Below are 14,955 nucleotides of genomic sequence, written 5' to 3' on the forward strand. Positions count from 1 at the left end.
GAACGTCAACAACATGAATGCAACATCACCTGTTTGATTCCATGCATTCCTGTAGCGTTGCGGCTCCCCAGTGATTTCCATAAAAGCACTCATTAAAAAAAAAAAAAACGATGCTTCCTGCCCACCGAAGCGTGAACATGCTCTCTGAAGTGGCGGCGTGCATTTCACAGCAAGTACACGACCCTACACACCATGCTAGAAATTAAATGAGACATCAGCATCTCAAAGACAAGAACGGCTTTGTACTGAATGCCGCAGATAGAGAAGACAAGACCTCCCTCTCTCGCCATCATATTTGTGTGTGTACAATGAAGCATGCATGCATTTCCATAATTATGCGAGCGCATAAGGGGGTAGAAAAGTATACTGTAGTCTAAACTATAAAAGAGTATTGCTACTAATTGGGAGATGACTTGCATTGTTTATTTGGTTGTTGCAATGTTTTTTTTTAAAGTGAAAGTAACAATTCCATATGATAATATGTTAGGTACAGCATACAGTACGTGAAAAGGCCTCTATTCAAAATGTTACTAGAGGAAAAGTATTCGCATCAAATGATACATTCAGTACATTTTTTCCTTTAAAAAAATAACAGATCTACAGGCCGCTTTAGTTATTTTTCCCACCGTTGTTTATTGGCAATCATGTAGTGAATGTGTGTACAGTACTGCAGCTCCACAGGAGCCATGGAGAGAGAGAGAGAGAGGCCCTCTGAGGTGAAATGATCTCCTCATGTCCCCAACTTCTCTTTCTCTGCATTCGATAATAATAAACTGGGAAAACAAACACACAAAAAAAAGCCAAAGTGGTTTCTGGCCCTTTCCATTTATTGGACGCTGCAGTATGCTGTGTGATCAATTATTCATAGGGCAGCATTATAAATGTCTGCTTTCTGGTCGTCTAGGCACACTAGCATGGCCACGCAGCCACTGAAGACAACACTGCAGCGCTGAATGTTTAATGGACACACAAAGGAAACACGCCATTTTTCGGGTCATCATTTGGCCAGTGGTGTAAACTGTAAAGTACTCTCAGGTACTGTACTTGAGTACAATGTTGACGTGTGCTTTACTTTACTGGAGTATTTCCAACGTTCAATACTTTTACTTCTACTCCACTGAGGCAAATATTGTACTTTGTTTTGTATTTACTCCCTATTTTTTTATTATTATTTGAAAACTTGAGTTACTACTTTGTAGATTTGAATAATTATTACAAAGCATACTGTACATCACCCACTTGTCTTTAGCCCTATTTAAACCTTGGCTATTTGAAAATGTATAGCCAATCTACAAGCTCACAGGCAGCGAGATGCGATGCGACACATTGTGAGCTTATAGATCCACAAGTTTAAAAGATATTTTAATAATGATTTTTTTTATTACTGGACTTTTACTTGTATCAGCGTGTTTCTACATTGCGGTATTGATGCTTTTACTTAACTCATTCTGGGCGTGAACCCCTTTTGGTGCATTATGTTATACTTTAGCTACTGAAAAATAAAAAGCTCATAGCACGTACTGCGCTATGAGCTTGTATAGGTCTGCCATTTTTGAAAAGTCGAGAAAATGTGGCGCAAATCTTTATATATTCTTTCAACTCATATCTTTGCTTCTGGAGGTCCCTGGAACAACACATTTTCAGATGGGGGTCGACGGCCAAATACAGTCCTTTGACATGAAAAGGTTTGAGCACCACTGACAGAAACATGAGGTTTTTAAGAAAACAGCATTCAGAAGGCATTTGTAGAATCGACCTCAGGTCTAAATGAGATAAAGTATTTGGGTACGAGTAAAATGTCACCAGGGGGCGACAGCCCCGACTTGCAGGTGGATTCAATCACGGAGTCAATTCATTAGGTGTAAGTGCAGTGCAGCGTGCTCAGCACAAGCAGCCCTGATGCTGATATCCACAGAGGAAAGGGAAGGCCCGGGAAAGGTCACTCCTCCCAAGAGCAAACTAATGTTCTAGTTGCGCGAGCTGCAGAGTCATCAACAGTGGTGGAAGAAGTAGACTCCGTTTTATTTTTTATTTTTATTTTTTACTTAACCCATTCTGACCCGAGATCAGATTCTAAAAATGTCTTCTACATCCTGACAGTTTTCTGAAAAAGCTATGTTTCTTCGATTTTCAAAAATAGCAGACCCACAAGCTTTGAGCTTATGTAGAAAATGGGTTAACCACTTAGATCCTATGGTTGGCAGGAGTCCCTCAAGAGTTCGACGCTATAGCGTCTTTTTCAAGTTTCAAGCTCACATCACGTGTCTGTTTTTTATTATTATGTTTTGCAATACCACAATATACAGTAGAAATACTCATATATACTAAAAGTACTGTATTCAATATTTTCCTGGAGTAAGTTACTACAAGGAGGCGGGGCCTACTCCAACTCTTTGTGTGATGGGACCTTTTTGTCCCCCTTTCACCAACCACTCTAGGAAAATACACATACACATGAATCATTTAAATATTCATGTATAACTATTATACAAACAAGCAAACAATCATTTACACAACTCTGACGATATAGCGGCGAGCGCTGTCAAACAAGTCTATAAAAGCGATGCGTGAAATCAATTACATTTTTAATCTGCAACACACTTGTATGTAATATGAAGAAGGGGGTCCTTGCTTCATGTCTCTCTCAGCTATAAGAAACACACTGAAGAACTCTGCACCCGGCCGGGGATGCGGGTCGATTTGCTAAATAAGCATGCAGTGCAATTCTTGGCGTCGATGAGGACCAGGATCTGTGTCGGCCCGCCAACTTGGACCGAGTCAGCCTGGTGCACATAGCGACGACGTGCACGGTCTGGTCTATTCAGCTGTTTCTGCTTTACATACAGTAATTATGTTACGCATGTCTGTTTTACTTTGGCATGAATCACTCAAGCTGGGTTAACGTATTATAGAATGGTTTATTTATGCATTTTAATCCACACGTGACAATATTGAGGTTAAACGCATTTCCCGCCCCCCTTCATAAAAGTGTTACTGATGATTAGACCCATAGATTATTACTGTAATAATCTATGGGTCTAATCATCAGTAATAATAATACTATACATATAATGTATACATGTATACATATTATACTATAATATTACACATACACTGACTGTACTGCCAGGTTGTGTTTGGCTCATTGTCGGACATAATTGCACTTAATAATATTTCAAATGTATATAATGTACAGTGCATTTGTGAGTACCCAAAGACACATGGGACGTGACGTTTGAGGTGGGGCGGGGGAGCTACATTGTTCAGTGCCTTCTAGGTGTTAGTAGTAGTATTATATAGGGCCAGATTCACAAAGTCGTTTACGCTCATATCGTGAGCATAACGGACATATAACGAGCGTTCCCAACGTTACGTGTGGAATTCATCATTTGAACTTGGCCGTGGCGTTGGCGGACGTTGGTCGTAAAAGGGTGGGAGGGTGTATATTTACTTAGAATGCTCTAGTCTTCATGCTGAATATTGACTCAACATGAAGTCCCCAAACCTCAAATAAAATATGTACTGTAGGCTACAGTATGTCCCCAACATTGGTTAGCACATCGAAATAGATCATGTATCGTGCAGCTTGCGATTGTACGCCTATATATACTGTATTCTATGGTTCACAAACATGACGGTCTGACAGACAGACAGTCACCAGAGCTAAGTATATACAGTATACTGTATTCTATGGTTCACAAACATGACGGTCTGACAGACAGACAGTCACCATTATACAGTACGTATATATACAGTACGTATATACTGTATAAAAAAGTCCACATTATTGAATGGCATCAGCGTGTTTGCACTTTGCCAGTCGGCCAGTCAAAGTTTTAAGGCAGCTCACCTCTCCAGCGCTCTCATCCAAAGGCACACACACACACACACACACACACACACACACACACACACTCCGTTTGTGACTTTTAAAATATGAGCTATAATAAACCAAATAGCTTCTGCTTTCCTTAAATCGGTGAGTTGATTGGTCTAGTCTTCCTGTTGCCACGTTATCCCACAAAAGCACCTGTTTTAATAGCTCCACTGCCGTTTTATTGGTCTCCTCTCATCCCGACTTAAAACTTTGCCAACCGTAACAAATGCACACTTTTTAATTAACTCAGCACCAGTGAAAGGCTTCTTAATTCTAGCGAGGTTCCATGAAACAAGCAACATATATTATTAGGCAGCTGTGGCACTCTTTCTTGTGCAGGTGTTGATTTAGTGATTCCCAACCTGTGGGCTAAACAATGAAAAACAAGAACTTAAATATACGATGCTAGTTGATCCAATAAGCCAGAACACAATCGATAGATCATTAGAGTAATCATGCTCTGAAGCACAAACGCTTTGAGGATTTTAGACTGATAGAGAAAAGGTTGGGAACCACCGCTCAGTGCAGTCATATTATGAGACACATTTCCTAATCCTGTCTCACGTAGCCAGACAACTATTCCACAATCTCCAAATGCTATTTAGAATCTGGAACTATAGCCCCCGTGAGCTGAGTAAGCTCTTCCGTTGCTCCAGACTGTATGATGAAGCATTTGGAAATTGCGAGAGGCAACAGTCTGGTAACGCAAGACTATGCTTTCAGTGACCAGACAGACAAGTAAAAAAACCCCAAAAAACACAAGATGACGTCGGTCAATTGTACCACGGGTGAGGTCCAAACCTATGTGTTCACCTATGTGTTCAGTTCACCTATGTATGTATGAGCACCAGCATGAGTACCAGTAGGGGCGCTGATGTTCCATGCAGAAACAGAGAGAGAGAGACAGTGCACTGTTGCCTGCTAATGAGAGAGAGAGAGAGAGAGAGAGAGAGAGAGAGAGATAAAGAGACAGACAGAGAGAGGAGGGGGGGGGGGAGAGAGGAGAGTTGCACCACTCGGTTCACACGGGTGTGATTTTTAAGATCTTGACAGGCTCACAGCGAACGTTTTTAACACATTCCTTTGCTTCTGGGGGGATCCCTGGAACAACACATTTTGAGATGGGGGTCGGTGTCCAATTGCATATCATTTTTGGGGTCCTTCACCTGGAATAGTTTGAGAGACACTGATATAGAAACTTTTTTTCAGAAAACTGTCTTTATATGTTTAAGACAGGGGTCGGTGTGGGCCAAGCAATTGGCTCTGGTGGGCCGGACCTGGTCCTCTGGCTGGCTAGTGGGCTTCTGTGCTCTAAAAGGTGTATGTCGTGCTAGCGGTTGATAGGCCACTAGGAATGCTGTAATTTCAGGCTGTTATATTTCTTTGATTTACTGTTGGTCGGCTGGCCGGGCTAGTCAATAATATGTTGCACACAACACACTAGTGCAACATATTGCACTTAATATTGCACGGATTAAGTGCAATATTCCTTTGGTTAAAATAATTAAATAAAATTAAATGTGATCAGTCACACACACATGCATCCCTACTTTCTACCCAACCCAAATTTCTGTCAAAAACAACAGTGCGTTCGCCTGTGGTTTTGGTTGAGGGCTCCGTTTGTTTTACTAAAGCAAGGAAGAGCAGTTTTATTTGCCCAGCCGATTTCATACACCGAGGCAATCCAAAGTGCTTTACAGAGTCATAAAGCTACAGTAAAGATAAAGGATTTACAATTAAGCAGTGCGTCCTGGATCCAGGCCCCATGAATAGTGATTTATGTGGTCTGGAGACCAGGCTATTGGCTCTCCAAAAAGCACTCCATCATTGGAAAAACTGTGCGGAGGCGCCGAATACAAACTTTTGGCACAAGCCATTATCAGTGCCGGGACGTCTACAACCGGGGACCCCCAGGGGTAACTATTTTAATTTATACTTCAGCAATTAAAAATATATATATAGCCAAGCTCAATTGTGATCGTGATCAATTATAACTCAGCACAAATCTTATCCTATTGGCATCCCCTGGTACAAAGCATTCAAATGGGGGCCCACGGCCAAACACATCGATTTGAGGGTCCTTGAAATGTTTGAGAACCACGGCGGTATACAGCTGAGACGCCAGTGCAAAGGAACCTCGTGACTATACGGCATGGAATCTCTCCACAAGGACTCCACAGAGCTGCTAAAGAACATTAAAAGCATCCGGTTGGCCTAATGATTTTAGCCACAGGGGAGTTGCTTGGAGTATATGCCCCGTAATTGCAACTGCATGTGATAGTCCTGGCAACCCAGATAGATGCATTCTAACGCGCTCACACACACACACACACACACACACACACACACACACACACACACACACATGAAACGTCATCGTCATCAGCCAGGCTTCCTCACAGGGCCCAGACAGACATGTCTATAGGGTGGAAACAGATTAAATCCATCATCTGGAATGTAACTGTGTACTGAGTATTTGTATTCGTATGATTATCAAACCAAGTCAAGTTGATAATGTGGTTTCCTGGTCACTAAACTGCTTCCCCTGGCCAGCCGGGGCGCCTGATGGAGGGGAATAAAGTGTTGGAATAAAGTGTTCCTTCCACGCGCTACGTCCAACCAGGGAAACTCCCCCCTGTCAGGTGTAAAGGAGCAACTTGGACACTCAGGCATGAAGGAAGCATGAGTTCAAGTCCGTTGCTCTCCCCTTGTCCCCCATATATGGGGACTAGGCTGGTGGAGGGTGTGTAGAACCCAGGATCACATTAGACGATTGACACAGGGGTGAAAAATGGGTTACAAAATCGTGGGATAAAAAATATATTAAAAAGATAAATGTGGTTTCCATGTACAGGGTATATATGGACTTCATAACGTTGTGAGATTTCATGGCACGCATTAACGCCAGTTTGACATCACTATGCTTTACGCCGAATCTCTTCGGCGAAAATAGCCGGTCTATAAGCACACGCGACGTGGCATATCTGCCATTTTCTGTGAATACGAATGCTATATTTCTCCACAAAAGCAGTAAAGAGAGGGCCCAATTGACTCATCAAAACACCTGGTGACCTGGGAGGCCACCACGGGGGCTTTGCGGATAATAAACCTCCAGTAAATCAAAAAGTGATTTCAGAGGACGATCACAGATGGTATGGCCAAAAGGAGAGAAACATAAAATAAATAAAAAGCTCACACAGATTCTATCCCCGTGTCCCTAAATTATTCTCAGAGACACACACACACACACACACACACACACACACACACACACACATCCCCGGCTGCTTTCCGCAGCTCTCCCAAAATAATCCAAAGCCCATTATGAATGCAAATGAAAAACATGGCTTGAGACCAGCGCGAGGAACGTTTAGGCACAGACAAACAGGTGTGACACTGGTTGCCGATGCCAGGAGTCCCCGAGGGAGTTCCAGCGGAGGGGTCCGCAGCTAAACGACTTGATATAGCATCAAAATCCAGTTCAACCACTTACCGTCATATCTTTATACCTTTTATAAATACTTTTCACAAATGTCCCTGCAGGCTACAAATACTTTCCAATGGGGGGGTCAGTATGTCAAACACATAATACATTTGTGAGTCCTTGATATATAAAAGGACCCATGAATGATAACGTAAAAAATATCATTCAAAAGAAAAAAAAATATATATAGACGGCAGTTGACACAGCAAACATCCAGACAATCGATCCTGGAAGCACAGTTGCTTACTATGCTGCTCTGTCAAACAACTCTGTACATACAAGGTCCCCGAGAGAGAGACAGGCGTGTTGGTCCTCGGCGGGAGCACTCCAAAGGATAAACAAATGTACACAATGGGCAGACTCTGGCATGCCTCTTACCCAATACAGTCAACCGCACGCTCACTCGCACACGCACACACACACACACACACACACACACACGCACACGCACACGCACACGCACCAGCTCCCACGTATAAACAACAAAAGCAGGGGCTCTCATAGGGAGCCATGGACTCACCCCACTGCAGAGGTGCCAGCTGCAGGTGTTCAAGGACCAGCTGGTTGAGGACTCCCTCCACACTGGCTTCCCCGTGGCGCCTCAGGGACGGGTGGCAAGAGGTTAAGGACTACAGACGGCATGGAGCAGGTGATGCTCCTCATGTAGGTTAAGTGTGCGTGGTTATCGCAGGGAGCTCAGTTCAGTGCATGCAAACAGTGGCGCAGTACTCTTTGTGAAGTGGGGCCTCACTCACGCATTGAAGGCAATTGAATTGTCTCATGATTGACGTGGGGGGGGGGGGGGGGGGGGTTAGACGGGCGATGGTGGGGCGAGGCAGCTTCAATTAATAACAATTGCCTTCCATGTGTGAGTGAGGCCTATAGCAATACCAAAATGCTGAAATAGTAAAAGTGCAAGTCTCTGTCCAGTGACCCCACTCACCCCTGTCCAGTGACCCCACTCACCCCACACCGTGTGTATAATAGACCCTCCAGAAAAAAACACGGTGCAAAAATGATTATGCGGCTTAAAATCCATGATTATGCGGTTTAAAATCCTTAATTATGCGGGCAAAAATCCTTGATTAATGAAATATGTGGGTTTTTATGTGATTTTATGGTATACTATAGCATAAAATGTAATACACTTTGGATAAAGGCACTATGTATAAATGCAGCATTCACCATTCATTATATTGCTGATATCCAAACCAAAATTACATGGCCATCATCCTGTAAGATCTGCTATTTCCGAATATCCAAAGGCTTCACTGGTGCATTGTGTGTGTTTTGTAATGATAATCTGGTGGAAATCAACAGTCTACCTCGTCATATATCCACGTAGACATCTGCAATATCCTTACTTTAACGTATTTCAACAATCTCTAAAAGGAGGTTGGGACGGAGGTCTTTCTGCTACAAAGCTTCCTCTATCTTGCTCTATCTCTTAGATTAGATCTACTTCATCCTTTGGGTCGCTTCAGGACTTCCCTGCATTCCACATCTTGATTCAACTTGTTTATGCTTCTGAAGTGACAGTACCTGTAAGGAGAACCAATAGGATCCACCGCCGTGGTCCCAGCCGCCCCTCTAGAGTCTGGACCAGAAATCACGCTGGCTGGGCCAGGCTATCCCTTCAATAACAATCTGAAAAGTCCTTTCCCTTTGGTGTGAGACTTCATTTCATGGGTTGTATTATGGCTGTCAGATCAGATGTGAGAGCTGGTAGCCAGCTATGAAAGCCATGAAAGCCTGAACAGTCTGAACTATTTAAAGAGGAATAAAAATGCATTTTCTAAGCCATTACCAATACCGCGGGCCAATCATTATCATTGAGCTTACATAAGAGGGGCTTGCAATCCTCAAGGGAACAAGCTACTTCTTTCACATCTCGTAAAAAACATGCGCGCGCGCGCGCACGCGCACACACACACACACACACACACACACACACACCCCCCTTTACAGACAAAAAAATCACCATCTCACCTAACCCTTGATGGAGTCATTAGTTCTGTATTATGCATTAACATCATAGGCCTGCAGTTATACAGTTATGTGCAGAGGTTGGGGGGGGGGGGGGGGTTGCTACGATTCTCAGTATCCAGACATTCCGTAGGGACGGTTTTATTAATGTTTGTTTTGAATAAATCAAGATCTGTTCTAATAAAGACGTTTCAGAACGATGCTATGGGATTATTAGAACAAACGGAGGTTCAGTTCAGAGGGAAAACGCGTTCTTCTTGCCGAGTTAATGAATTTAGCTCCTCACAGTACAGTGTGCAGTCTCTCAGCTTATTGAGCCTATTTGCAGTGTGTATATTATACTGTATTATGATGTCCGTGCAATAAAGGCGATTACAGTAAACGGCTTAGAGGTGTCGAGAAAGGACTTCGTGAATGTTTGCTTTCTATGGCTGAGCGATACGACTTCATTGTTTATTCAATGTCACGAATATTACAAACGTTTGCCTCGGTTAAGATTTGGAAAGCGTCTTTTTTTATAGTGAGAATAGCACATCTACAAGCTCACGGTAAGCTTGTAGATTGTAGTTTATTTACATTATGACACCATTGCACAACACACAGCATAATAAAGGGTTATACAAAATCTATTAAGAAAATAGAAGATGAGATCAACAAGCTCACAGCACGGCACGATGTGGCGCGTTTGTGAGCTTGTAGATCTGCTATTTCACGAATAGACAACGTATGAAATAGGCTGGGCTTCGTTGGTTTTGTTTTGTAATAATAATCTACTCTAAATCAACACTAATTTGTAAGTAAACCTGTCAAATACTTGTAGTGGAGCAAAAAGTACAATATTTTCCACTGAGAGTAGAAGTAGAAAGATTTAAGTACATTTTTAAGTAGTACAAATGGACACACTCAAGTAAAGTGAAAATACCTCAAAATTACAGTACAGTATAGTAAATTACTTTCCACCACTGCATATAGACAGCACCTTTAATCTGCCCCAGAAAGATTCAATTTGTCTTTTCCCCGAAATGCTTTTTTTACTGGTGTCTTTTCTAGCCTACTAAAATTGATCCTTGGTGCATCAAAGGCTTTTATAGCAACCGCCTGCCCATTATAGTTCCAATGTCAGTGTGTGTCCTTTGAATTGTCTATTTAAGGGTCTGATATTATACTATGTTAGGTTTGGTGTTGTGCACCAGCAAATAGCCGGCCTACAAGCTCACAAATCATTGCGATGTGGCGCTTTGTGAGCTTGCAGATCTGCTATTTTCAGTACGCAACCACGTACTGTATATCCGGCCTTTGTTTGAATTGAACTGAAATTGAATTTGTCGCCAGGTTCACACTCATGGCTATGTTGAGGTTTCAACCCGTTATAACCCTACAAGGCCGAGGCCATTACACGACGACGACGGAGAGAAACGGACGCTCACGCGAGGCACGGGGGGAAACCAAACACAGCAGTTAACATTTAAACAATTAGCCTGATGATGTGTTGTGATAACGACACACACTGATCCTTCACACATTTTGGAATAATGTGTTAACCTTTGATGAGGCATGATGCGCGCAGAGAGACAATGAGAGCGGGGCCGGCGTAGAGGGTAGAAAATAAATCACACTCGTGTGAAGTGAGGAGCGCTCTTATCTCACACACACACACACACACAGACACACACACACACACACACACACACACACACACACACAGAGCAAGTCACTGCGTTCTGTGCTGCCCTCACTCCATCACGTCGTCTCTTGTAAATAAAACAAATGGAAAAGTACAATGTTTGTCACACAAAAGTAGTGACAATAGCAGATCTTGATCAGCCTAACTGTTGGCAAGACAATGAGTGTGTGCAGACACTGCATCCACACACACACACACACACACACACACACACACACACACACACACACACACACACACACACACACACACACACACACACACACACACACACACACACACACACACACACACACACACACACACACACACACACGCCTGCCTGCCTGCTGATGTAGCAGCCATATACGCACAGATCCATTCACAAGACGGGAGACACCGTCGATACTGCGTGCGTAGGCCACTGCTGTTGATTGGAGCGGTGGATCAACGTGGCCCGCATTATGGCTAGAAGCAGAAACTAAGCTATGCTTCCTAATGCACACTATAGCACATTCTGATGTCAGGCAGATTTTCTTTCAAATGAACTGTTCAAATCGAGTTCATTTATTTGGTCTGATTATGATGATGTCAAGTGTTGCTATTATATAAACTAGTCCTTATACCCGTTCAAAGATAGATTACTGATATACTGTATGCATTTGGAGACAGGTGGTCTGCGGACGTCCAAGTGGTCCACGAAGCCTTGTGTCGCTCTCAAGAGATCGTGCATTAGTAATCATAACGCGGTTAGCTCGAGACACACGCACGCACACACTGCTGCTCCAGGTGTAAACAACATGCACAGTTACAGCCGGAAGGCGACGACATTCGATAGTGATAGTGAAGTAAATACTGGTTTAACAGAACACGACGGGCATTAGCATAGCATAGCTTAGCATAGCATTACATGGAAGCATGCAGTGAAAAGGATATGATGCTCCAGACGATGCCCAGCTTGGAGTTGATCTGGCAGCCCTGGGCGTGCTGGCGAGCCTCCTCCAGCTGCCGGGGGCTGCTGAAGCGCGCCGTCTCCTGGTCCGGCTGGGGAAGGCTCTCAAAGTCAAACTTGTCCACCTGGATGGCCATCCTGCAGACACCGCCGAGGACAGAGGAGGTCAATTAATAGGAAACATAAAAAGTGATAATCACTCGTGACCCATTGTTTGGGAAACACTGGTTTATAGAAAGGCCAGCCAATTGACTAGTAACACAACCTCATCTTAACCACTGAAACCCTATTATGGTTGAGTCCCTCAGGGCTCTATATTTGGGTATCTTCTGTTTCCACTGTGCATTCAATAAGCAGACTGACAAGCCCACACAACGTGTCAAAGTATTTCCCAGAACACGGGTACTGCATGTGGGGGAACATGAAAACAACCTCTGCTCAGGGCCAAAACAAACGTAGGCCATGGAAGATTTAAAGTGCAACACAACATAAACAAAGAGTATTCACTCTGTTTTATCCTCTGTTGCGAGAGATTAAAAAGAAAGGACGGTGTTTACAACAAAAACACGACAATTTATATCAAACTCAAAGAAGGAATAACACGTTGTTTTAGTTGTTTCTTGCTGGGTATTTTTTGGTGCGGTTCAGAACATGTCTATTGGGTGCTGATATATAATGTATTATCTCGTGTAGTTAGAGGAAACATCCTCAGGCTCCAATCTTCCACCCTACGGTGTGAGAGTGTGTGATTTGTTTTTTTAATATTAACAGAAGCCAAGTCTGGTGGTTGCCTCAGCCTGGGGTCAAAACAAAGCCGTCACAGCCGAGGCAGGATTCAATGTCTGGAGGGACAGGCCAATCTGAATGCAGACCAGACATACGCTAGTAGTACTACCATCAAATCCCCAAAGCCCCTTCGGCAATATTTACCCCGAGTTGAACGTGCCAATGAATTGCATGGAGCGGCGTCGTGTCTACAGTCGACATGGTGTTCTGTGTGTGACTGAGTCAATGAAGACAGTTGGAAGGTGAGAGACTTTCAGGCCTTTGGTAAAGCCACTTAATTTTAAACGGGGGTCCCTACTAGGAGTACTACTGTAACTACTAAGATGTCATTATACAGTAGGCGTAATATTTTCAAACATAGCGAAGATAGCAGATTGGCTATTTCCGATGAGGTACTAGGAAGTGGTTTGCGTGAGACAGTGTGTGATATGACCACATTACAGTATATTTTTCACGGCACGCTAGGGCTTCTATTCAACTAGTCGACTAGTAAATCCACTTGAAATCCACTATGAAAACCTGCAAAACCTGTCAGTTGATCCGTCCGCCACGCCTCCATATATGGTTGTCAGTCCGTCACGCCTCGTGACATGTCACGCCACCATATATGGTTGTCACTGTCAGTCCGTCACACCTTGTGACACACTCCCTTTTGACTGATACTTGTCCATTCAAAATCCAACCCAAACTTATTAGTGCAGCCGATTAGAGTTCTCAAACATTAAGGCCGGGCCCTACCTGGGCCCTCATCAAACCCTGTACAATCAAGACACTGCACCCGCTGCCACACTTAGGCGCGATTCATACTCCTATTAGAGCCAAATAAAAGTCGGTTCGGCTCTGTAGAGCCTACAATGTGAAGTCATTTGAGGTTCGGGGGGGGCGGGTACCATCCTAAAGTCGTCTCTTCGGTGCTACTGAAAATGTCTGACGAGGCAAAATCATTTCGGCACTACATCAGTAAAATGGGAGTATGAATCGGCCCTTAGATCTCCATATATGGAGCTGACCTATTCTGACATTACATAATGATGTTTGTTCATTCATGATGATAAGAGCACCCCTCACTTGCACACAGGTGTAATTTAATCAATGGAAACGGTAAATCAATATTAATTGATGGTTGATATTGATATAGCATGGATGGATACGTGTATTAGGGCCTTAACTCATTCTGGGCGGGAACCCCTTTTGGTGTTTTAAGCAATTATTGAATCACATATATTTTTAGGGGTCCTTGACATGAAAATGTTTGAGAACTACCGACATAGAAACAATGTGGGTTTATCAGAAAACTGTCAAGATTCAGAAGACATTTTGTAGAATCAGTTCTCAGGTCTAAATGTGTTAATAATATTCTTTGAACTTTGAGCAAACTCCCCCCTGCCGCTTTACCAGACGGCGGCATATCACAGCATGCATCAAGGACTCCCCGCATCGTAAGCATGTTCAAGCGCTCGGAGACGTGAGACGTGACAGGTGCTTGGGTGGGTGGCCCTGCAAGGCCAGCACTCTCTCATGACAGCCTCCTCAGGCTGCAGCAGCACCTGCAGCGCTGTGGAGAATGAATGGGCTTCGTGTGATCCACTCCAACGGCTCAGTCACACCGCCGTGGGAGCCCAAATCCCTCACATGATGGAACCTGTATATGCTGTCCAACTATGACGTCAAGTGACTGGACCCCCCCCCCCCACTAGTCACTGCTTGCTGCTATACCTCAAGCACATTGAGAGTAACTTCACTAATAATAATAATAATAACTAGAAAAGTCGCAATTTTGAAAAAATGCAAAGTGTGGTTGCCACAGTCGCTTACATAGGCCCCTCCCACTAATATTGTAAATATAGTACATTTCCCCCCTTCCCTGTGTGTGTGTGTGTGTGTGTGTGTTTCAATGTCTTCTATTTGTGTTTAATTAGTGTACTTGGCATCTTTGTGTTGAAATCGGCTGCAGCTCTTTATGCCTTGTGATGCTCACATACGAACGGACGGACACACACAGTACGAGGATCTGAGCGGCGGTGAGCGTTCGACCACCAGCTCGCCTTGTGCATTATGAAAACATCTTCATCTTCGAAATGAGCCAACATGTGGCAGCAAAAACGTCCCGGGTTTTCTTACTAGTGCGTCATGGAGAGCGATGGGTTTCACTTCAAAGGGTTGTAAACTGAGAAATAAGGAAGCATCTGGGATGACACGGCAGTGTC

The 14,955-nt window shown here is 43.6% G+C and overlaps 1 protein-coding gene across 1 annotated transcript in view; it reads right to left on the reverse strand.

The window, feature by feature from the left end:
- trappc9 (trafficking protein particle complex subunit 9) overlaps positions 1-14,955 on the reverse strand; it is a 285,531-nt gene that overhangs the window by 89,197 nt on the left and 181,379 nt on the right. The window contains exons 21-22 of the mRNA XM_080787679.1: positions 11,959-12,100; positions 7,882-7,990 (exon numbers count right to left, since the gene is read on the reverse strand). Of these exons, the coding sequence (XP_080643805.1) occupies positions 7,882-7,990; positions 11,959-12,100 (251 nt within the window). The remainder of the gene's footprint in view (positions 1-7,881; positions 7,991-11,958; positions 12,101-14,955) is intronic.

The sequence above is a fragment of the Protomyctophum bolini genome, assembly GCF_963924005.1.
Source record: "Protomyctophum bolini genome assembly, chromosome: 17".
NCBI classification, from domain to species: domain Eukaryota; kingdom Metazoa; phylum Chordata; class Actinopteri; order Myctophiformes; family Myctophidae; genus Protomyctophum; species Protomyctophum bolini.